The sequence below is a fragment of the Cibotium barometz genome, chromosome 6, assembly GCF_041138505.1.
Source record: "Cibotium barometz isolate CiBa-2024 chromosome 6, ASM4113850v1, whole genome shotgun sequence".
Lineage (NCBI taxonomy): Eukaryota > Viridiplantae > Streptophyta > Polypodiopsida > Cyatheales > Cibotiaceae > Cibotium > Cibotium barometz.
The window spans coordinates 34,757,892-34,781,597 of record NC_141051.1 but is presented as its reverse complement, the minus strand read 5'-3'; the positions used below and the strand labels follow the sequence as shown (position 1 = coordinate 34,781,597).

Here is a 23,706-nt window from a genome sequence, read left to right as displayed (position 1 = left end):
TGTTAGACCATGAATAAAGAAGAGTGGATGGTCTCCTCGAAATTTCATACTCATGCTAACAATCTCAGCCATGAATGGAGAGTATAAGCCTCTCTTGAGACGCTCTTTCAAGAGGATGCACCAAGCCCTCATGTCCACCTCTTTTATCCATTGGCATCTCAACCAGGTTAAAATCCCCACCAATAATCCAATGCTCGGCAAGAGGCATCAACGTAGTGAGAGATTTCCAAAAGACAATCCTCTCACCTCTATGGTTAGGAGCATAGAGGTTGAGAATACCAATGCGTGTGTAGTACCCTGCATAAGAAGGATCCACTGCACTCTCGCAAGCAAAATGACACCATGTCCAATGATGCAAGGCAAGATCAAAGCTGAAACAGAGATACAGACACCACCTCTGGTACCGATAGTAGCTGGTGACCAAAAGGTGTGTCCCGAGAGAAGCTTGCCTGATCTCCCACACTGGCTAGCATCCACTTTATGCTCTTGCAAGAGCAATACATCCATAGGTCCACCACAATGAAGCTGAGTTTTGACAATTGTTTTTGCCAATGCAGAAAAAGCCCCCAAAACCGTGAATGTTCCATGAGACATCTCTTATAAGGACTCAAGAGTAGAAATGACTAGATCTCGTGGTCGACGAAGGAGGGAAAATTTGACGATGTAAACGTTATCTCTCGTTCCCAGTCCGGGGAAAAGCAAGGGTTGGTCCTCAAAACTGGAGAGGTACCATGACAATGCAACCGAGCAACATCATCCTCAAGGGCGCAATCATCCCGTAACTGTAATGCAACTTCCTCTTGTGAGGGATCCAAATCATCCTGTAACTGTAATGCAACATCCTCCTGTCAGGGATCCAAATCCTGTGCCTGCAGAGGCTCATCCTCCATAGAAGGATCAACATCTTGTGAGGCAAGAGCTGCATAAGGGTTGGGGCGCTCCACTAGGGGTGCGGGTAGAGGGCCAGGTACGGGGGTCCGAGGGTGGCTAGAACCCAATGCTATATGGTCTGTTGTGGCATAGGGGCAACTAGAGACTGGGCAACTGCAGAAGGCATCTGATGGGTAGGACCATGCCACCTCCTAGCATGGCCCCTCGATCTGGGACAATCTCTAGCAATTTGGCCCTGTCTCGACGAGAAATCCGAAACTAGTGAGGTCTGCCTGCAGTCTTGATTCTTTGGCGGAAATGAGAGCCGTCAGGTCTTTGAAGCATAATATGGTCGTCAGTAATCGATGGATTAGGAGAACAAGCACAAGGACCCAGGGTACACAATCAGAAGTGGCGGTGACAGTCCACGGAAGCTGAGGCGGGAGAGCCCGGAAGGGCCCATACCTCTAGAACCTGGCCAAAGGATGCCCCTATGCGAGCTAAAAGCTTCCAATAAGACCAAGGAAGAGCAGGGAACCGCAGTGAGACCAGGGTAAGGCGTTGATCCTCTGCCACTAGATCAGAGCCCACCTGGTACTGAAAAAAGAAAATCTTCTTAGGGCCAAGAGGGAAGGGGCTGCCAGCCAAAACTTGAGAAGTAGCTTTTGGAGAATGAAAGTCCACCTGCAAGAAGCCTTGACCAAGCAAACGAGTATCTTGGAAGAAGTGCACAATCAGCTCCGAAGGGAGAGTTGCTAGAAGCCATTCACCACGGGCCTGCAAACGACAGGGGTGGGAGTCATAAACCCTCGCAGCAAGGGTGGTCTGGACCTCAATGTCAATGTCATGCTGAAGAGAGGTGTGCTCGTCTTGTGAAAAATTAATGATTCTCCTGGCATGTGGGGGTGACAAAAGATTGGTTGTGGCAGAAGACATCGAGCCAATCAATAGTGGGCGGCCGACTTGAATCCAAATAAAAGATTGCTGCTGAAGGAAAGAGGCGGCGGGGGGAGGAAGCAGGGTAGGAGAGGAGGCGGGGATGGAGGTAGGGGACAAGTGGATGCAGCAGGGCGAATGCAGGTGTGGGGGGCAGCAAGGGCGGGAGTATAAGAGGGGGCAGCAAGAGCAGGAGGGGAAGAGATGGGAAAGGCAGAGGTGGGAGCAAAAGGGGCAGAGGTGGGAGAAGAAGGTGGGGCAACGGGAGCAGAAGGGGAAGCGGGAGAAGAAGGGGAAGCAGCGGGAGCACAAGGGTTAGAGGCAGGAGAACAAGGGGCAGCAAAAACAGATGAGGGGGTAGAAGCAGCAGCGCGAGCATGTAGGCATATGCTCACTTATGGTAGTGCTATGTGTGAACAGGGCTTAACCAAGGGCACTTTTTCCCATGTGATTTTTCCCCTTGGATATCAAGTGTGAAAGGACACTCTATCCATATAATATTTTGTACTTCTATATTATATGGATGTGACACACATGCAAGGGTTGACTTGCATTTTGTGGCTACCACACATTTGGCTCTCTCTCTCTCTCTCTCTCTCTCTCTCATTTCATTTCTCTCTCATATTTCTGTGTGAGCTTCATCTTCCTGCACCTAACCCTAATTTGTAGGATTCTGTGTGTGAGTCCAACACCAACAATTGGTATCAGAGCCCCCTCTGGAAGTTCAGTCACGGCTGACCAGATTTTCGGCACTGCAGTTGCCTGTGAATTTCCGTCGACCAGATCCGTTGACTGTGAATTTCCGTCGGTGCCAGATCCGTCGCCTGTGGATTTCCGTCCACCACCTAGTCTCCCTGCTCCGCCGTCCATCTCCTCCCAGCGCCGCCCGAAGCCACCTCCCAGCCGGCGGCACTAGTGGACAAAGGTCCACCGCCGCTGGTCCCGCCCAGCCTCTTTGGCTGCGTTATTGCGCTGATCTCCGCCGCCGCTCCATTCCGTCTCCCACGCTGGCGGGGATACTGCTGCGATAGCCACCTCCTCCTCGCCCGGTGGCGGCGATGCCTGTTCTCGCTCCACCCGTGCCGGCCAGTTCGCGCGAGGCCTGCAATTCCGTCTCGCCGCCATCTGCAACATGCTTTGTGCTGCTCGTCTGGCGGCTGCCATCCTTGCCTGTGCCCTCTGCACACCTGTACCTTCTATGCTCCTCGTCTGTGTATTGTAGCTGCTCGTCCTTGATTGTACCCGCTTGCCTACACCTGCTCGTCCTCGCCTGTACCTGTTCGCCCGACAGCACAGCATATCGCTTGCAGGTACTTCTAATTCGAATTTTTCAACAGAAAAAAAAACTTTGTAGTCATTCTAGTGCTGGTTCAGCAAATCTTGGGGGTTTGCCAAATTTCTTGGCTGCATAGAAACTTGCAGGAGGCAGAATTGCATGGAGAGTACTTACTTGGTGCAGAGTTGTCCAAATCAATTTGCAGACATTTTGGTACGAGGTTCAGATAATTTTGGGGGATTTCTTAATTTGATGCCAAATTGGAGAAATTGAACATGCTGCTTTGCTTAGCATTTGGGGGTTTTTCAAATTAACCTCAAAATCAGCAAATAAAGCCTCCCCTGTTTGCAGAAATTCGGGGCTTTTGTGAAAATTGGGCAATTGACTGCACATTGAAGCAATTGCAGTGCATAAAATTGGGGCTTTGGAGTATGTAATTGGGCATTAGAGCTGTGATTTGTCACATGTCTACACATTGTGTGTAATTGGACAATTTGGTGCAGGTTTATACTTGCTTCAGGTTGCTGGCAAAAATTTGCACTGGTCATTTGGTTGCCTGGTAGTGCACATTGGTGCTTGGTTTGCTTGTAGGTGTATTTTGTCGACATGGCTCAAAATGCTACAGATGTATTTGGTGTGCTCACCTAGGAGGACAAGTTGGATGGATCAAACTACTCCCTCTGGAGTTTCATGATCCGTAATTTGCTGGTAGCCAAAGGGCTTTGGGGCATCGTGTGTGGTGATGACACACGCCCATTTACCATACAGCTAGCAACGCCTCAAAGGGGAGGTTCTCAAAGAGCTCCTAAGGTAGAGCCTGCTCCCACACAAGAGCAGAAGAGATGGCACTCTAGGGATGCACAAGCCATGTCCTTGATAGCCCTTTCAGTGAAAAGGACTATTATTCCACACATTCGGTCTTGCAAGACATTGAAGCTTGCATGGGACACATTGGAAGCAATGTATCAAGTACGCAATGAAGCAAGAGTTGCCTACTTGAAGAGGCAATTGGATCTTCTTTCTATGGATGAGGGTGACTCCATGGCAGATCATCTCACCAAAGTGAAAGATTTGCAGGAACAATTGCTCAACATTGATGAGGTTATCCCAGACAGACAATTGCTCACCAACACTCTTTATTCTTTACCACCTTCCTACTTGGGCTTTCACACCTCTCTCAACCTCTCTATGAGAGGAGGTGGTGATCCCGTCACCTTTGAAGAGCTGGTGGGTTTACTCTTGTAGGAAGAGCAAACAAGAGCGAACCTATCTAGCAACCGTGGTGGAGACAAGGCATTTACAGCCAAGGATAAGGGTAAAGCAAAGAGCTTTAGGCATGGGGGACAACAATCTAGTAAGGCTGGTCATGGACAGCCCTCTTCTGGTGGTGAAAAGTCTGACAAAGGGGATGCAAACAAGCCTAAAAAGAAGGGAAAATGTCACTACTGCCATAAGCCTGGCCACTACATCAATGAATGTAGAAAGCGGATTGCAAAAGAGAAAAAGAAAGATGCAGGCAATGTAGTAGCAGACTCTTCTGATGACAAAGCACAACAATAAGCTAATGTAATTCAGGAAGAGTACACTTTTTTGGTCACATGCACTAGTGACACACCAAGTGCTTCAGATAATGATATGTCTTGCATTGCATCTGACAGCCAGGATGTATCATGGTATTTTGATAGTGGTGCTTCGAGCCACATCACTTCATGCAAAGATGTATTTCAGCACTTGTTTATGCTTCAAATGGCCACATTGTATCATGTGTAGATCATACCACATATCCAGTAAAGGGAATTGGCAATGCCATACTTAATGCAGCCAATGGTGCTAATATATGTATGAAAAATGTGTTGTATGTTCCAGGGATAAAGAAAAATTTGCTCTCCGTCTCAGCCATAAATGACCAAGGTTTAAAGGTTGAATTTGAAGATGGGAAGTGTTTGGTAACAGACCCATAAAAGGGTTATGAAAAAGTCACTTTTGGAACACGATACAAAGGCTTGTATAAGCTGGACAGCTATGACAAGCGTACGTATGATGAAGAATACAATGGCTGCCCACGCTCCTGCTATGCATGATGCAGAGCTATGGCATGCACGTTTTGGGCATGTAAATTTTCAGAGTTTGATGCTTTTGCAGAAGCATCATATGGTTGATAATATGCCGCCTCTTGAGTCTCCAACAAGACATGTATGTGAGGGGTGTATTTTGGGAAAGTTGCATGGAAAACCATTCCCCAAGGATGGAGCTGTTAGAGCTGAAAGTAAATTACAGCTCATACACAGTGATGTATGCGGTCCAATGAGGACACCATCCATAGGGGGGACATCTTTATTTCGTCACATTCATTGATGACTACTCCAGGTTTGCTTGGGTTTACCCCTTGAAAGCGAAAGCAAAGGTGTTTACATGCTTTTGACACTTTGTAGTAATGGCTGAAAGTATGTGTGGATGTGAAGTCCAAACACTCCGCTCAGATAGAGGTGGAGAATACATGTCAAATGCATTCAAGGATTATATGCTTCAAAAGGGCATCAAACACCAATGTACTGTGCCTTATACACCGCAGCAGAATGGCGTAGCTGAGAGGAAAATTAGATCTCTCATGGAGATGGCAAGATGCATGGTGAAAGCACAAAAGTTGCCTCACAATTTTTGGATGGAAGCTATAATGTGTGTCACTCACGTGTTGAACAGGTGTCCAACAAAAGCTTTGGAAACCATAACACTGTTTGAGGCTTGGTATAGCCGAAAGCCAAAAGCGGATTACATGCGTACATTTGGGTGTTTGGCATATGAACATGTGCCAGAACAACTCCGAAAAAAGCTAGATGATAACGCAATGAAATGCATTTTTGTGGACTACAGCAACGAGAGCGAAGGATACCGTCTTTATAATCCAACAACACGCAGGATTTTTGTCGGTAGAGATGTGGTATTTGCTGAAAATTCAGTACAGCCCATGTACAGTTTGTATAAAAGTAATGATACAGGTATACAAGACATGTTTGATGGACTACTACCCATTACAATTAGGGGGGATTCAGATCAGCCAGCCCCTACACAAGAAAATCCTCATGTAGAACATGTGGAACAGCCAACCATTCAACCCCCTTCTATGGAAGAAGTGGAAGATCTTGTTAGGAAAGAGCAAACAGCCATAGACACAGCCAAGTCGGTGCCAAGATGGTTGCTGAAAACTTTTCAAGAAAGCAAACTTGCAGCTCCACTCATAGGTAGAACAAGGGCTAGTTCCAGCCATGCATTGAATATGCATCATGGGGAGTCTGCATTAGCCATGGATGGTATCTTTGATTCAAAAGAGCCTTCTTCTTATGAAGAAGCACATGAGAATGAGCACTGGGTGCAAGCTATGCAAGATGAAATCTCTTCTATCATGAAGAACAATACTTGGGATCTTGTGGACTTGCCGAAAGGCAAGCACGTCATTTGAACAAAGTGGGTGTACAAAGTCAAAAGGAAGTCTGATGGTACTATTGACAGGTACAAAGCAAGACTTGTGGCTAAAGGCTACTCTCAGAAAAAGGGAATAGATTATGAGGAGACTTTTGCTCCTACTTCCAGAATGACTACAATAAGATCAGTGATTGCATTGGCTGCCCATAAAAGATGGAAAGTGCATCAATTGGACATCAAAACCGCATTCTTAAATGGGGATTTACAAGAGGAAGTATATGTAAATCAGCCCATTGGTTTTGTAGTTCCTGGTGAGGAACATAAAGTATGCACGTTACACAAAGCATTGTATGGGTTAAAGCAAGCTCCAAGAGCTTGGTATGATAAAATACATCCTCATCTAACCAGCCAAAGTTATGTGAATAGTCTAGCTGAAAGCACACTGTATGTGAAGAAAAGTGGTGCCGATATTCTCATAGTCACTACTATCTTGGCATACAGTTTATGCATACAGATGATGGCATTGTTATGCAGCAAACAAAGTACATAAAAAGTTTGCTAAAAAGGTTTCACATGGATGAATGTAAGCCCATTTCTACTCCAGTAGAACCAGGTGTACGGCTTACTATGCATGATATTAGAGAGCCTTTTGAGCCCGACGTTTACAGCCAGACAGTGGGATGCCTCATTTACTTGTGTAACACGAGGATTGACATATCTTTTGGGGTGTCTTTGTTGAGCAAATTCATGCACAGCCCAGGCACAAAGCATTGACAAGCAGTCAAATGCATTTTTCGTTTTCTTCAGGGTACCCTGGATCTTGGTTTGTTCTATCCCAAGGGGGGCAGCTTGTAGCTTTATGCATACAGTGATTCAGATTGGGCTAGTGATTATGATACGAGGCAATCCACCAGTGGGAATTGTTTTTTTCTTGGCAGTTCATGCATATCTTGGTTGAGCAAAAAGCAACTCACTATTGCCACATCTACTTGCGAGGCTGAGTACAGGGCAGTCTTCACAGCTACAATAGATTGTGTATGGTTGAGGAGATTATTGGCTGATCTTCGTGAGTATCAACAGACACCCACCACCATTCTCACTGATAGCCAAAGTGCTATGTCCGTGGCACGAAATCCCGTATTTCATGCACGTACCAAGCACATTGAGATTCATTATCACTATGTCAGAGAGAGGTTACATGTAGGGGAGATCAATTTATCTTACTGCCCTACACAGGATAATGTTGTAGATCTATTCACAAAGGCTTTACCTCGAGAAAAGTTTGAAGCTTTCCGCAAACCTTTGGGCTTACTCTCATACAGAGAGTGATCTGCTACCTTGTACGGGTTCACACTTTCACTACAAGGGGGATTTGTAGGCATATGCTCACTTATGGTAGTGCTATGTGTGATTAGGGCTTAACCAAGGGCACTTTTTCCCATGTGGTTTTTCCCCTTGGATATCAAGTGTGAAAGGACACTCTATCGATATAATATTTTGTATTTCTATATTATATGGATGTGACACACATGCAAGGGTTGACTTGCATTTTCTGGCTACCCCACATTTGGCTCTCTCCCTCTCTCTCTCTCTCTCTCATTTCTGTGTGAGCTTCATCTTCCAATCTTTGTGTGTGAGTGTGTGAGTCCAACACCAACAAAGCACACTCAATTCAGCCATACTTCTTTCTTTCTTCTTTTGAACATGTTGTTTTTGGTTGAAGATTGTTGAGAGAGTTCATTTGGGATGAAGGTTTAAGGTATGAGGAGTTAGGGTTGAATCAAGCTTGAAGTGGGCTCTGAAACATGGGCATTGCAGGTCTTTGGGATTTGGGGTGTCTGACTCTAAGAAGGGATCGCACTTGCTCACTAGTGACACCCCGTGTACGCGGGGCCAGAGGGTCACACATCCGTGCAGGCCTTCATGGGCTTGGTTGGTTCTAGTGCTGCTCCGGTCAGGCCTCTGTAGTCACTGATTGTGACCCAAAGAAATCGGTGATGGAGATTTGGGAGTTACCATGCTGGCTGTGTCTCATGGAGTGCTGCCTCAGCATGATCTCTCTGTAACGGCGAAGCTCCAAAAAATACATGCCTAAACATCCCTCATCTCATACTGCATCACCCGTGAGAGGGGGCCAAATCTGTTGTGGAAGAGAGACCTTGGATCTCATAGTAGGGTGGGCGTGTGAACAAATAATGCTCTTGTCCTCCACTGCGAGAGTTTTATTAACATCTAAAAAAGACCCAATGGGTCTATATGTGTGTGAGAGAGAGAAATGAAATGATATATTAACGTCTCTAAGAGGCCATAGTGGCCTATGAGACCAAAACTAAGAGAGAGAGAAAGAAAAAAGAAAGTTGTATTAACGTCTTCAAAAGGCCAAAATGACCTATGAGACCAAAAGGTTACATAATATCCATGAGGTACATAATCCTGGGTACAAAATAGTAATAAAGAAAGATAACAAAAATCTAGAACTTTAAAATCTGATCTAGGTACATGAGCAGAGAGCTCCCGTATCACCCTAATACATCCCTCATGGGCCGCTGTGACATGGTGCTCAAGGTGGTAAAACTGAGCTGGCGCGAGAAGGTCCTGCGATGATGGCCCGGATCTTCCTGTGGTGGCATGGCCGTGGGCGAGGGCCATGGGGTCTGGGGCGTCGAGCTCTGGATACTTCAGTGGCTCTGTCGAGTGTCACACCTCTTGGCCGAGCTCCTGCACTAGCCTGTGGTTTGGGTATGATGGGTGGATCGGCCCTCGGGGTGCTGGTATGGAAGAAGTTAGTGAGAGCTCTCTGTGCTGGTCCTCGAGCAAGTACAGCTGATCTGGATCTCACTAAGGACTCCCTGTGTCTACGGAGCTCTAGAAGAAAAAGTCCCAGGCATCTCTGATCCGGGAAGTCCATGATCCTGGAAAGTGGTCCGAACCCAGCTCGGAAGAGGCAGTGGAACCTCCCCCGAATCTCATAGTACATGGGGCATCGGTAGATGTAATGGTCCTTTGTCTCGGGCTCTGTGTGACAGAGCTGGCATATCCTGTCCTCTGGTGCGGCCGCCCTAGGCCCATATCTGGCAGTCTCCACTCTCAGCTGGTGGGACGAGGTGCGGATTTGGCCGATCGCACATCTCACCCCAAAGGATAGGTGTATGTCCATGTAGCGTGGACGGATGATGAACCCATCCTCTGTCAGGCATAGGAGGTGATCTCTGTAGAAGGCCATCTTTGTCCCCAGTGGATGACTAGGTGAACTCCATGTCCTCTGAGTATCCAGTCTGACAATGTCCTGCCTGATAACCCTGTTCCGCTCTGTGCGGCTGAGAGCAAATGACGGGGCCTCTATGCTGTACTGGAAGGGGGGGAGTGCCTCCATCTGCATACCGTGCATGCCAAACCAAGTGCCTACCTGTGCATACCAGCACTCTGTATCTCCCTCAAGTGTCAACTGTCTCGAGGACTCCAGGGCTAGCCGGGGGTATCTATCAAGTGGAAGCTCCCATAGCTTATGCCAGTATGTCACTGTTTGGAATAGAGCCTCTGTGACTATCGGTGCAGCGCCCATCTCTGCCCACACAATCTCATGTGGCACTGATGGTTTACTCCTAATCATGCGCAAGATCATCGCCACTAGGGGCCTCTCCATCGGCTTCCACCCATCATGTACCTTCTCTCTATCTGTCTCGGCCGGCTCTCTCCTCTGTCTCCTCCTGTGGTATAAGCTAGGACCCCAGATGGGGGAACCATACAGTAGTGCAGGTGTAACTAGAGTATCAAATAGCCAAAGCTTCGTCCTTGGCTCCTGAAACTGTATCTGTGAGCATTGCCTCTCTAGCGAGCCAAGGGCTGCATATCCCCTCGTCAATCTAGTGTCGGCCGCCTTCCGCATGGAGAACTGAGGTCCAGCAAAAGTGATCCCAAGGTATACATTAGAGGTAACATACTCCACAGGCTCTCCACTGTATGTAAACTGTACTGCAGATCTAGTTATCCACTGTGAGGAGGTGTTAAAGATCATGACCTTGGTCTTTCCAAGGTTCACAGTAAGGTCCCGGTCCTCGCAAAAGGCCCGTAATGCATCCAAATGCCTCTGCAGCCCCTCTGGTGAATCAGAAATAAGAACAATATCATCTGCATACAAGAGGATCGGTATCAAGACTCCTACCAAATGTGCTCCTAGTCCTCCCTGCCTGTCTATGTAATCCGAGATCTCGTCAATGTATAGACCAAATAGAGTAGGAGACAAGGGGCAGCCCTGCTTCACCCCAATAGTGCTGTGTATGATCTCTGAGTCACCTCCTGGAGCCCGTACTCTGCGTGTGACTGACTCATAGAGTGTAATGATCCCCCACAACATCTCTGCTGGCACTCCCATATCCTACAGTCTCTTGATCAGTCTGGCCCGTGGGACAGTGTCAAAAGCTTTGCGGAATTCCACAAAGCAGCAGTATATCCATTGCCCGTGAGCTCTCCCCTCCTCAATGATCCCCCGTAGTGTAAAGATATGATCTAGTGTGGAGTGCCCTCTCCTGAAGCCTGCCTGCCCCGGTGCTTTGAGTCTCTGCTCCTCGGACCATCTACTAAGCTCATGCTCCAAAATCGAACCATAAATCTTGGCCAAGGTGTGACCAATCATGAAAGTCCTATAGTTGTTGGGATCCATGGGGTCACCTGCTTTCAAGATAGGTACAATAGTATTTGATGAGAGGCTGACGGGGAAGCCTTCACATAAAGCCCTGTTAAACATGTGAACCAATAAAGGGGCTAGCATGTCTCTAGCATGGGAGAAATGCTCGGTGAGGAGTCCATCACGATCCTGTGCTCTCCCAGTCTGCATCCTGTCAATAGCATCTCTCACCATGCTGAGGTGAAAGAAGGAAGAGTGTGGGGGACGAGGTTCGGGTGGATGGGGGAGAGGTGGCTGCTCGGGGGCATGGTAGATAGAGGTGGCATAGGTGTGCCAGGTGCTGGGTGAAGTAATCGGAGTCGGAAGGCGATGATCCTAGAAGATCCTCCAGGCCTCCTTACAGTCCCTTCCAAGAAATAGCTGGTATAGCTCCTGCTCAAGCCTTGCTAGGTAGGCTCTCTTCCTTCTCCGTGTGAGACGTCGAAAGATCACTTGCGCCTGCTGGTGAGTGGTGGATCCTAGTGCCATCTCTCAATGTAGACGGGCTCGGGTATCACGATATTCCTCGTCGTACCAGCTATTCTGTGGGACAGTCCCTCCTGGTGATGTAGGGGTGGCTCTGGAGTGTGGGACGGCGGCTGCAGCGGACGTATGGAGGGTGGCTGAGAGGTGTGTAGTAAGCTCATCAAGTGGGATGTGGGGGTTGAGGTCGGAGAGGATGCGGTAGACGTGATCAGAATAGATGGAAGAGGCATGGTTGGCTATGACACTGATGGGACGAGGAGAGATGGTAAACTCCGAAATGAGTGGGATCAAAGAGAGGGATCCCATTAGGTAGTCCACTGTACTAGCTCCATGTCCAAAGGGGTAGGAGGTGAAGGAGTTGGATCTAGGCCATCTAGCCAGGCCATTATAAATGGCTAGCCTATGAACCCCGCCAAGGGCTAAGAGATACTCTCCATAATCTGTGCGGGCTGCTGTATCCTGTGATGTCCGCTCCAGATCTGTACCCATCGTGTCAATCTCTTGGTACATGGGATCATCCGTCTCAAAGAAGGGTACCTGTGCACCTGCGGTGCGGGCATTGAAGTCTCCAGCGAGGAGGATGTCCCCTAGATTGGAAAACTTCATAATGTCACCATAAAGGGGCAGGTACGGGGACTCTCCATGGGTGGCATATTTAGAATTGGAGGGTGCAAAGTAACACACTGCAAGGTAGATGTCTCGGGCCCTCTCTGTTTGGATCCTCACCCACAAAAACCGTGCGGCCTCATCCCGTCCGACCACATGTATCACATGTTGAAGCTCCTCCCTGTATAATAAAGCCACTCCTCCCGACCCCCGGGTACCCCCTACTGTGGGTGGGTGTGGGCGATGAACAGACTCCCATCTGTATCCTCTCACCTTTGGAAGCCGACTCCCCTGGCACTGATGAGTCTCTGTGTATAAGACCAAGTCTCTCCCTCTAAATGTCTCCTCAAACAGACCTGTATCTGTCCTCAAGGCGCCATTGCAGTTCCAAACCGCAATCTCTAGCTTGGTCTCATAGGTCTCGCACCGTCATTGGGCACGTCGCTCGGTGATGATCACCCTCCCATCTCTGTACACTGCCCATTTCCCTGCCTTCCGTGCATCCAAGATGCGTGGCATGCATTCCCTCCTGTGTGCCACCTGTGCTAGTGTGAGATCGTCTTCGAGGTAAGTCTTTTCTCCTTTTAGTGCCTGCCTTTTGGTAAGGAATGCTTGCCTCGCCTCCAACCCCGCAAACTTGAGGATGAGTGCACGTTCCTTGGTGGTGTCTTTGCCCACCCTCCATGCCTCGACGAAGGGGGTATCAGCGATTTCCAGCTTTCTGCATAGTGCTATGGCGTCCTCTTTCGGCGAGGCTTCTTCCTTCCATCCCACCACTGTCACATTCAATGCCCTAATCTTCCTTCTTTTCTCCTCTTCAAGTGTGTCATTGATGATGTTTGGGGGTTCCGTTGCTTCTTGGCAACCTTAATCCAGCTGCCTGCTTCTTCCACTTGTTTCTGTGTCTTCTTAATCACCTCGGCCCATGTGGTTGCCTCGTTTGCCTTCTTCTCCTCTTGTTCCTGGAGGGTCTTCAATTGCACTCTAAGTGTATTCAGCTCATCATTGATGGATAGTTGAATATCTCCTTCTTCAAATTGAGTACGTGCCCTCAAGGTCTCGTTTTCCACTCCAAGGGTGGCGACTTGGGCCTCCAGCTCCGTGATTAGTGAGGTGTGGTGGCTGGTTTTTGCGTCCAACATTTGGACCATTTCCTCCTGCATCTTGCTTGGCTGAGTTGCCATGTGTGCCTGCATGTTTGCCTTCCACCTATCCATCTCCTCTTGCATGGAGGCACGCAACTCATGCCCAAGGTCATCACTATCCTTGTTCTCCCCGAGCTTCTTTTGTAGGTGCTCAATGTTAGTATCCTGCATTTTGCATACTTCTCTCATGGTGGTCAGGCATGTTTTGATATGGGGGTCGCCGATCTTCTGTGAGCTCGCCCGAATCGAGCTGTATTTCCTCTCCTTCTCACCTCTAGTCCTTGTTGCCGGCGAGCTGTCCATGTTGGACTGAAGGGGTCCCCCTTACTTGCTCCTCAGCTGGTGGCCCCCATAGATGGCCAGCTGCAAGTGGGGAGGCAAGTAGCAGCAGGTAGGTATGTTGCTGCCTTGGGGGCCTGAGCAAGGGCGGGTAGGGAAGCAAGAGAGAGGGCGGGTGAGGAGAGGGAAGGGAGCGCAGAGAGAGAAGCGCGGGTGGAGAGAGAGAGAGAGAGAGAGAGAGAGAGAGAGAGAGAGAGAGAGAGAGAGAGAAATGAAATGTTATATTAACGTCTTCAAAAGGCCATAATGACCTATGAGACCAAAAAGTTACATCATGGTGGATCTGATACAATGTCTGGATAAAAAACCAGAAAATGAAAAATAAAGATGATACTACTGGCACCTAGAAAATGAAACTGGAACTGGAAGGTAAACAGAAACCCTTATAGGGTGTGAATATAGTGAGGGGGGGGGGGGTACGCTATGGAGGTGAGTGGAGTACAGTGAGAGAGAGAAAGAGAGATAAAAGAAAGAAAAGACATATTAACGTCTACGGAAGGCCAAATTGGCCTATGAGACAAATCTGTATACAACAAGTCCAATTCCTGAGTATCATGGAAAGAAAAACTGAATTGAAAAGCTTATCCTAGTCATATGCAGCGAGAAAATGAAATGATATATTAACGTCTTCAGAAGGCCAAAATGACCTATGAGACCAAAAAGGTTACAACAATTGGTGGATCTGAGAAGAAAAGCTAAAAACAACTAAACAACTAACTGAAACTGAAACAACTATGAGGAAAGTACGGTACTAGGAGCTCCTAATGGATAACATCTGGGAGGAAAACTCCAGCAACAAAGGTAAGCATCATACACATCAGTATCCAAAGATGTCTCTCATGTTCTTGATGTCTACGAAATACCCAAAGGGTCTATGAGACCCAAAAAGCTGTTACATGTGATCCATGAGTAAACTGGATGTCAAGATGAGAGAAAAAAAGAAAGAAAGAAAGTTATAGTAAACGTTTCCTAAAGACCCAATGGGTCTATGAGATCGAGTTGATACGATGCTAACCATGGTGTCTCTCGTGTTCTTGATGTCTACGAAATACCCAAAGGGTCTATGAGACCCAAAAAGCTGTTACATGTGATCCATGAGTAAATTGGATGTCAAGATGAGAGAAAAAAAGAAAGAAAGAAAGTTATAGTAAACGTTTCCTAAAGACCCAATGGGTCTATGAGATCGAATTGATACGATGCTAACCATGGTGTCTCATCATGGAAAAGAAAAACAAAACAAGTACAAACAACATAGCTTTGTGAAAGTATACTGGGAGAAAGAAAGAAAGAAGGAAAGATATATTAAACGTCCACTCAAGACCCAATGGGCCTATGAGTCCAAAGTGATACAATAATGTCCATGGCATATCTCACCGTGGAATAGAAACATAACAAAACTATCTCATTCGAGTGAAACAAAACTTTCCATGATTAGTACCCACCACAGGAAGAGGTGGTTTACACACATTCATGGTATTTTGGGGCTTCTTTTGATGAGCATCATCGGTAGGAGTTCGTGAAAGAACCGGTGTGTCATATATATATCGGTAATTATCCAATTGAACCTCCGTATGTATGGTTGAATGATAATTGTATATGGATAATCTGGCATCTCTCGTGGGGAGAGTAAGACCCTCAATTTTCAAAGCTTGTACATGATATTTTTCTCCTTGGGTAATAAAATACTCCAAAGGGGTGGGGGGGGTGCGGGGGTGGGGTGGGGTTGGCCCATTCCGGCTTCTATGTGGTGTCAGATGTGGCATCTCTCTTTTTACAGTTTTGTGGAATTAAATGGCATATATCTAAGGCTGTGGTCAATTTAAGTGTTTAATTGCATTAATGGTCAAGTGTTTTGAGAAACCCCTACCTCTTGCCAGCCCACTCTGAGTCACATGTTAGATGGGAAAGAAGATTGGTGGTAGTGACCAAGTGTTAAATGTTGTAGCTGGATGTCGTCCATGGCTGGGAAAGAAGATTGGTGCTAGTGACCAAGTGTCAATTGTTGCAGTGGGACAGATATACTACGCTGCACGGATGGCACACCTATTTTAAGATGTTCTTGCTCGTAAAGGCAGTAGTCGGTCTTTAGTCATAGGAAGGTGCAGCCGTAGTAATTTATGTTATTTCCACCCCAACAAAGGAGTCTTCTAATAAATGGAAAAGAGCCTGGAATGGGCATTTAGTGTTCACAAATATTTGCCTGTTAGATGGGAAAGAGGATTGGTGTTAGTGACTAAGTGTCAAATGTCGTAGCTGGATGTCGTGTTTGGCTGGGAAAGAAGATTGGTGATAGTGATGAAGTGTCAATTGTTGCAGTGGGACATGGATACTGTGCTGCACAGATGGCACACCTATTTTAATATGTATGCTTGCTCATAAAGGCAGTAGTTGGCCTTTAGTCATAGGAAGGTGCAGACGTAGTAATTTATGTTACACAAGGCTTTGTCTTTCAGCTATGCAGGGCAAGAGTTTTGGCTGATAATGAGTAGGTTCATAGTATCACTGATTTTATTGCACACTGTTGATTCTCGAATTACTAATTTTTTCTTGAGACGCTTGCCAAACACGCTGGTCCCATCCTTGTTTGTAAGCCAAATAAATATCAATTTGTTTTCTCAGTACAATTTTTTTCCATGCAGTAAATATTTAGCTGTGAGAGTGTTGATAGATTATGTGATCTTTTTGTTGGATGTAGGTTCTTCGGAAAGATGACATGATCAGAAAGAATGCAGTGGAGAATATCTTGGCTGAACGAGACATTCTTATCACGGTTTGCAATCCCTTTGTGGTTAGTGATTTATGTCCTCTGTAAACACAGCTACATTGCTTTTGGATATGTGTTTAGTGGTTTATGTTCTCTGTAACTCCATGTTCTGTCCTACTTCTAAATGACATTGGTTTATGGATTATGTAGTTGTTGCTGCTTCAAATCCCCGTCTTCTGGATGTTTGGATGTTTCATATGTTATCACATTGTAATCGTGATAGATATCTTTGAATGCAAGTCAATAAAAGAAGAACGTGGGGAAATTTTCCTTCAGCAACCTTCATTCCTGGCACAATATCCGAAATTTGAAAGATATGGATGGGTCTGGGAAATGTTGTAACCTACCATGTTGATGTTTGGGTTTAAGAACTTACCTGGTTTGTCAATCTGTTTGTATTCAGCCCTCTTACCACAGTTAGAAACGGGGAAGAATGCAAACCCATACAATTCCCAGAACAAGACCAAGTCACTTGCTAAATGGATTTCAGACGTAACATTTGGAATAAGGTTACATACTGCTAGAAAATGGTGGGAAAAATAAGGAAGCAGGCTTGATTAGAGGCTTTATTTACACAAGAAAAGTTGGAAGACCCGTATCTCGTTTTGGTACTCTTTGATTGGTACTAAGCTACATCCTGTTCAACTAATGGGTCACAAGGGAAAACATTGGTATGTGGAGGCTCCTTTGGTGGACTAGCTGCAGTGGTGGATTCCCTATCCTGGATTGACTGTGTTAACTTGACAGACTGAGGTTGGTGGATCGATGCAGAGGGGCCATTGCAGACAATACAGTGTCTTGACTACATAGTCAAAAAACTACACTTAGAGCTTGGAACCTCCATTCGGATATTGATCAAGGGACCACTTTATTGGAAATTTGCAAAGTTTTTTTGTGGAGGGTGCATCTCCTTCTTGTCCTAGATGTGATGCAACATCGCTTCTGGGAATGCAAAAAGGCTGTAAATGAAGTAATAAGATTCCATGCTTCATTTGGTGGGGCTTGGTTGCATGAAAACTGAGTCAAGACCACAGCCGATTTATGCGAGATGTGTATAGTTAGTGCTCTTTATGTGCTCCAGCTTGTGACTTTGACAGGGTATCCAGCTATACAGCATTTTAAGTCCTTTTGAATCCGCTTTAGTGGCCAGATTTTTCCTCTGTATAAAGAATTTTAATGTCAAAGATGTGGGCTTATTGAACAGCCACCATGCATGCTAAAGCAATGTACTTAATAACCTTACCTATTCTAAGGTCTAAGAGGCCAAATGACGATGTGGTATCCCTGTTTCAATCCAGAACTACTCCAAACCTTGTCTAGCATGCTTCATGGCATACGGACATGGTACATTGCAGCATGGGCATTCTCCTGCAAAAATGAAGCTCATCTACAGGGTAAACAAAGCATGGTATCATGCTGAAGGATTTCTGGAGGTTTTTGAAACATAAGTTTACTTTCTTCTTAAGCTGGATTGTGCATCCTCAGTAAGTGCCCTCCAGGTGTGTGGGGTAGCTTTTCGCCTAATACCAGCTAAAGTCCACCTCTAAGCTGGAATCCTTATTTTGGATTCAAAGTGCTGATGCATAGATTATGGCCATAGAGTGACAAATCATGATCTTTCTAAACTTAAAAAGTCCACCTCTGAGCTGGAATCATGATCTCTCTGAACTTAAAAGTGCCATCAGACTGTTTGAAAGTAGTAATTTGGAGCCAATGAGGTGGTAGCTCAAGTGGTGGTGGTGGGCGGTGAAATTTGGTAACTATGGGAGGATCTTGGGCCAAAGGCCAATTGAAAAAAAGGAAAAAAAGAAAAAAACATAGTAATTTGGATCATAATCTCTTTTGTGGTAGTAAAATTTGTGTTTTGAGATAGAAATGCTAGAAAAAAGAAACAAGAAAATCAACGTATGTTGAGTATAGAAAAACATAAAAGAATCAGTAAATAAGCAAAAAATGAATAGCCACGAGGATATGGGCAGTGCCAGTTCAAGACACAATGTGACTGCATATGGAAGGTCTGAATACCTTTTTTTTTTCCGAGAAAAGATCCTTTCATTAGTTAAAAAAAACGCCCACTGGGCTACAAAAACTCTCCTGCTCATAAGAAGGCAGAGCAGAGATCCAATCAAGGCAGCTAGGGAGACTCTCCCTAGGTGCAAAAAGGTACAAAGATCAGTACAAATAACTGAGAGCTATATCATACAATAGGAGGGGGGAAAAGCCAAACAGGTGGCCTGTAATGCCAGCGGGGGATTCCCGCGTGTGGTGTATAGAAGGGGCCGTTGTGCCAAGTGGTGTGGAAGGCCTGGCGCTGCAAGATCACCGCATCCGAGTCGCCTCGGATGCAGTCATACTGTCTGCGCAGGGTGTGGATCAGCTCCTGCCAAATCCCCCGAACAGTCTCTGCTGGTGGCTCCAGTCTCCCCTCAAAGGCCCTGAAACACAGGGCTCTCCATGTGAACCAGATGGTGAGGCTGCTGAGGAGCTCCCATCGTAAATCCCTCTCCTGTGTCCAGACGGCGGACGAGAAATCCGATGAAGGAACAAGGCAAGGCTGGCCCCTAATGAATCTGATGGCTTGGCTGTCCTGCTCTGTCTTGTATCCCAGAGCAAGCCCTGACGATGTCGACCAAGCATCGGCACCCCACGTATACATGCCCTCTGGAGAGGGGGGCCAAAATGCGCAGCATCCTCAGCCAAATCTGTTGCGCCTGTGGACAGTCCCATAGGCAGTGTCTCTGTGTCTCCAAAGGGTGGCCGCATCGGACACAGGCCGCCGGAAGACCACTGTAGACAAGCTAGTGCCTACTGCAGAGCCCCTATGGGCAACTAGCCACTGAAAAGTCGAGATCCTGCGTGCCTGTCGACTAGCCCAGAGCCTGGCCCAAAAATCCTCCAGGAACTCCTGTGAGAGTCCCTGTAGCCGCCAATGCTCCGCCGTGGCTGGAGAGACCATCCTCCTCGCAGTCAAAATATGCCTCCCCAACCGAATAGTGTACTGGAAAAAGGTAATCGCTGTGGCCTCGGGGGATGCAGAAGGATCATGCCACTCGTACTCGCCATGGTTCTACTGGAGCCGGGCCAAGGGGCGCGCAGCATATGCCCAAATGCGCCAATCAGAGTCCACATCTGCAGGGTCTGGATCAATATGCCACTTCCGGGAAGCGGCGGCCACTACCCGTATCCTCTGAAAGATGCACTCTGCAACCAAAGGCGACTCCGCCTCCACTCTCTGAAGTCTGCCCTCATCCTGGATCTCATAGTAGAGGCATCTACCATCCTCAGTGCAAGCTCTGACAGCAATCAGGATCTCCATCTGTGTAAAGGCTCCCATCCACCGTGGGGCCGCTGGCTCGAAAGGCGTGAACCACTCCTCAGTGAGTGCCTCCTGAATGTCATCCCTCATAATCAGTCCCCCCTCTGAAGTGACTCAGCCTCTCCGCCTGGACCTCCTCTGGGAGATTGCAGAAGGCCTGCCAGTCTCCAAAACTGCGTGCTGGGCTTGCCGCCAATGGTCCCCAAGCTAGACGAGGCCGAGAACCCAGCATATGACCCTGCTCAGTGCGTACCGCGGGGCTCCAGATGAGCGGCTGTCTGGCCCGCTCCTCATCACAAGTAGGTCTCTGAGAAAGCCCCGGTCTCAGCAGCTCCCAAGCTCGCAGGATGCTCAAGGCAAATCTGTCCTCCCATCCTCTACTGAGGCCTGTCCTCCTCATCTCTATGAAGATCCATCGTATCTCTGGTGCCCAAGTGCCCCCTGCTGGAGGAGCCCTAGCTTGCAGCCAGTCGCTGAAAAAGAAGCTCCTTCCAAGGCTCAGCGCCTGGAAGCAGCCCCCGAACAATAAGCTTCCCCAATAAGGCTCTACTCTGATCAACTGGATCAATAATGCCCAAACCCCCCTGGGCCAGCGGAAGAGTAATAATTGCTCAAGCAACCTTAGCCCGGGCTGGCTGACTGTCCCGCCCAGACCAAAGAAAGTTCGTGATCAGCCTCTGTACCTGGCTGATGCAAGAGCTCGAGAAGATCCAGCAAGACGTGATGTACCACATGGTCGCTAAAAGCACGTGATTTGTCACCACCACCCTCCCAGCCAAGGAGAGCCGAGCTGTACTCCAATACAAAAGCTTCTTCGGAATGCTCAGAAGAAGCGGGGCGATCTGTTGCTCAGGTGACAAATCAAGTCCAATCTGGCATCCCAAATACCGCACTGCTGTGCCAGGAGGAATCCATCTAAAACCCGGGTCTGGGCTCCATGCGGAAGTGGGAGCGCTACTGATCCAAAAGGCCACTGTCTTGCGCCAATTGATCAATGCTCCCGAAGCTGCACCAAAAACCTGTAGCGACTGTTCTGTCCTCTGAAGATTGGCCTCCTGACCATGCAAAAATAATCTCGTGTCATCAACAAACTCAGAATCGAGCAGGTCCTCTCCCCGGACTGGGAGCTGGAGTCCTGTCAAGCCAACCTCCTCTGCTGTCAGATACATGCTCATAGCCTCAGCAAAGAAGAGAAAAAGAAACGGGGTGAGAGGGCATCCCTGACGGACTGATCTGGTCAACTCAAAACTCGGCCCCCGTCCTCCTGCCATCAGCACCTGGCTACGAGCTGTGGAATATAGAGCCGCCACCCCTCGAATCTAGACTGGCTCAAAATCTAGGCGAAGCATAGTGCCCTCTACGAAACCCCAATCGACTCTATCGTTTGCCTTCTCAAAATCGAGAAGCATAACAACCAGATTCTCACTGAGAAATCTAGCTCGGGCCGTCGCCTCCCAGAAGGTGAAAATGAATCCTGTCTGGGTAGCATGAATCAACTCCCCAAGGAAGGGCTGGATCCTCAAACTCAAGGCCTTGGCCAGGACCTTGTAGACAGTATTGAGGATCGTAATAGGTCTCCACTACCGAATATCATCAGACACTCCCTCCCCCTTGGGGATAAGAAAGATCAAGCCCTCTGAAAAGCTCTGTGGCATCACCCCAGTGTCCAAAACATACTGAAAGCCCTTGCGAAGGCCTGGCCTCAAAATGTCCCAATAGCGCATAAAAAAGGCTGGCGTCAATCCGTCCTCCCCAGGGCAACTATGGCGCGGAAGGACCCTCAATGACCCTCCTCTGCACATGGGCCCACACAGTCTGTCTACAAGGATCACGTGCCTCCGTGGCTGGCTCCGCTGAAAGCAGGTCTCTATAGAACTCAGTGGCAATGGCTCTAATCTCCCCGGGCTCAGTGGCTAACAAGCCGTCCTGCCTCCTGAGCTGGCGTACTCTTGCTCCGAGCATGGCGGGGTCCGGTGATCTCAAAAAACTCCCCAATCACTCTATCACCAAGCTGCGTCCAGTGTGAGGCCTGGCGATGATAGTAGAACTCATGTCTCTGCTCCTCTGCCTCTCCAATCTCCTGGCATGCCTGGCTCAGCTGGGACGCCACCCACTCACATGTAGGCTGCTGCTCCTGAAGGCACTGGAGCGAAGCAAGGCTACGTCTCAAGCGGCGCTCCCGCTCTCGTGTCTCTCCCAGCCGTGTCAAGGCTACAGCGTGCAAAAAAGAGCTGAGCTCGATGAGTCCTTGGGCACACTGGCTTGCTGCATCCAGGTCAGAGCTCTGGCTATCATGCCATATCCTCTCAATGTCCTCAGAAAGACTGGAATCTGTAAGTATCCTCTCTGGGATCCTCAACTGCAAGCTGGTCTCCCGTGTCCCCTCCTCAAGTGTCAAAATAACTGGCGCATGGTCTGAAAAAGAAGTGCCAGCGAGAATGCCAACGGAGCCCCCACGCTCCCCGAACCTGTCGCCCACATAGAAGCGATCAATCCGTGATAGATTAGTCCCTCCCTGCCGGCGATCCGACCGAGAAAAACTAAGAGTGTCGTGAGAGCGGGAGAAAGCCTCATGCTGCCATGCATCAGTGATCCGCAGTGTCATGCAAAATGGCTCCCAAGCTGCAAGCTCCGTGCCGTGCACTGTAACATGACTGCCTCCCACCCTATCGGCCGGGTCCTCAAGCATGTTGAAGTCTCCTCCGACACACCAATGTGCAGCCTCGGGCAATGCATCTGTAACAAGGGTCCAGAACTCTGCTCTGGCACTAGCATGGTTAGGCGCATAGACATTAAGCACGCCAAAGAGCTCATCATGCATCCTCATAATAACATACTGTGCTCTACCAAGCACAATGACCCCCCGATCCACAATGGCCTGCCGCCATGCATCCGCAATGACCATACATACTCCTCCTTGCCCACCCAAGGGGCCAAACCCTGCTGAAGTGCTTCCTACCCCCTAGGTTTGGTACGATCTTATCTTGTTCTTTTATCTTGGGGGTTGGTACCATTGACGGAGGATGATATGCCCTGCTACTAGGGCAGATTTTGTAGTTTTGGCTCTTTGTCATAAGGACAATAACCTATCCCCAGCAAGTTGTAGTGTGGCTGTCCTTGCATCCCAGTCTATGTGACACCTATTATGGCCCATCTATCCTCTTCAAAGGAGGATTTCTTCTTGCATCTGCCAGGCATCACGGAACCATATCTCCGAATCCTGCTCTCACTCAAATGGTGCTCCTGCATCATCAGAATATCAATACTGCCCCCAACCAGGCATCTCTGAAGCTCCTGCCTCAAGCATCCACGATAGCGTACATAGTGTGCGCCGCCAAGGCCCTGTACATTCCATGAGATGATCCTCATGGATGACCTGCTGAGGTGGAGGCTGTCTCAGCCATACGGCGGGCCTTTGCAAGCGGCTTGGATGGAGAATAGTCCCCATCTGAGCGGCTACGAATCTGCCCACCTGGTGTGCTGCAAGAATCTCGGATTAGGCGCCAGTGGCTGTGTCCCATGGCGACTGCCTCCCGCTCAGAGAGAGCAACCTCGTGTATACATACATATCCAGGGTCGCGTGCTAGGTCTGCCACTATGCGGACCACCAAGTGGCGAACCCCCGGAGGCATCCGCACTCCCGGAATCAAAGAAGTCAGCGAGCTCCCAGAGTCGGCCTATCACGTCTGTCACCTCCAGATCGCTCACATGGTGAGAAAACTCAACTGCCTGAGTCTTCAGTATGCTAAGAGCGAGATCCAGAGTCCACTCCCGGTCGCTAGGGCCACAAAGAGGGAAGGAGAAGGCCACCGTTGAATCAAGTGCCTCCTCCCCTCGGGCCGGAGGTATCACCACATGAACTCTGATGGGTGCTGTCTCATGGGG

The 23,706-nt window shown here is 48.1% G+C and overlaps 2 protein-coding genes across 3 annotated transcripts in view; one reads left to right on the top strand and one right to left on the bottom strand.

Moving 5' to 3' along the window:
• Positions 1 to 23,706, top strand: part of LOC147637675 (putative serine/threonine protein kinase IREH1) — a 181,013-nt gene that overhangs the window by 102,285 nt on the left and 55,022 nt on the right. For both annotated transcript variants that reach the window (XR_015266070.1, XM_086799504.1), the window contains exon 7: positions 16,437 to 16,529. Coding sequence is in view for 1 of the 2 variants with exons in the window: in XM_086799504.1 (XP_086655630.1) it covers positions 16,437 to 16,529 (93 nt within the window). In the remaining variant the exon portion in view is untranslated. The remainder of the gene's footprint in view (positions 1 to 16,436; positions 16,530 to 23,706) is intronic.
• LOC147637676 (uncharacterized) lies at positions 8,918 to 13,705 on the bottom strand. The gene is made up of 3 exons (XM_086798831.1): positions 13,124 to 13,705; positions 12,874 to 13,019; positions 8,918 to 10,458 (listed from the first exon to the last, which is right to left on the bottom strand). Exons 1-3 carry the CDS (start codon positions 13,703 to 13,705, stop codon positions 9,063 to 9,065), a joined length of 2,124 nt encoding a protein of 707 aa, XP_086654957.1. The 3' UTR covers positions 8,918 to 9,062.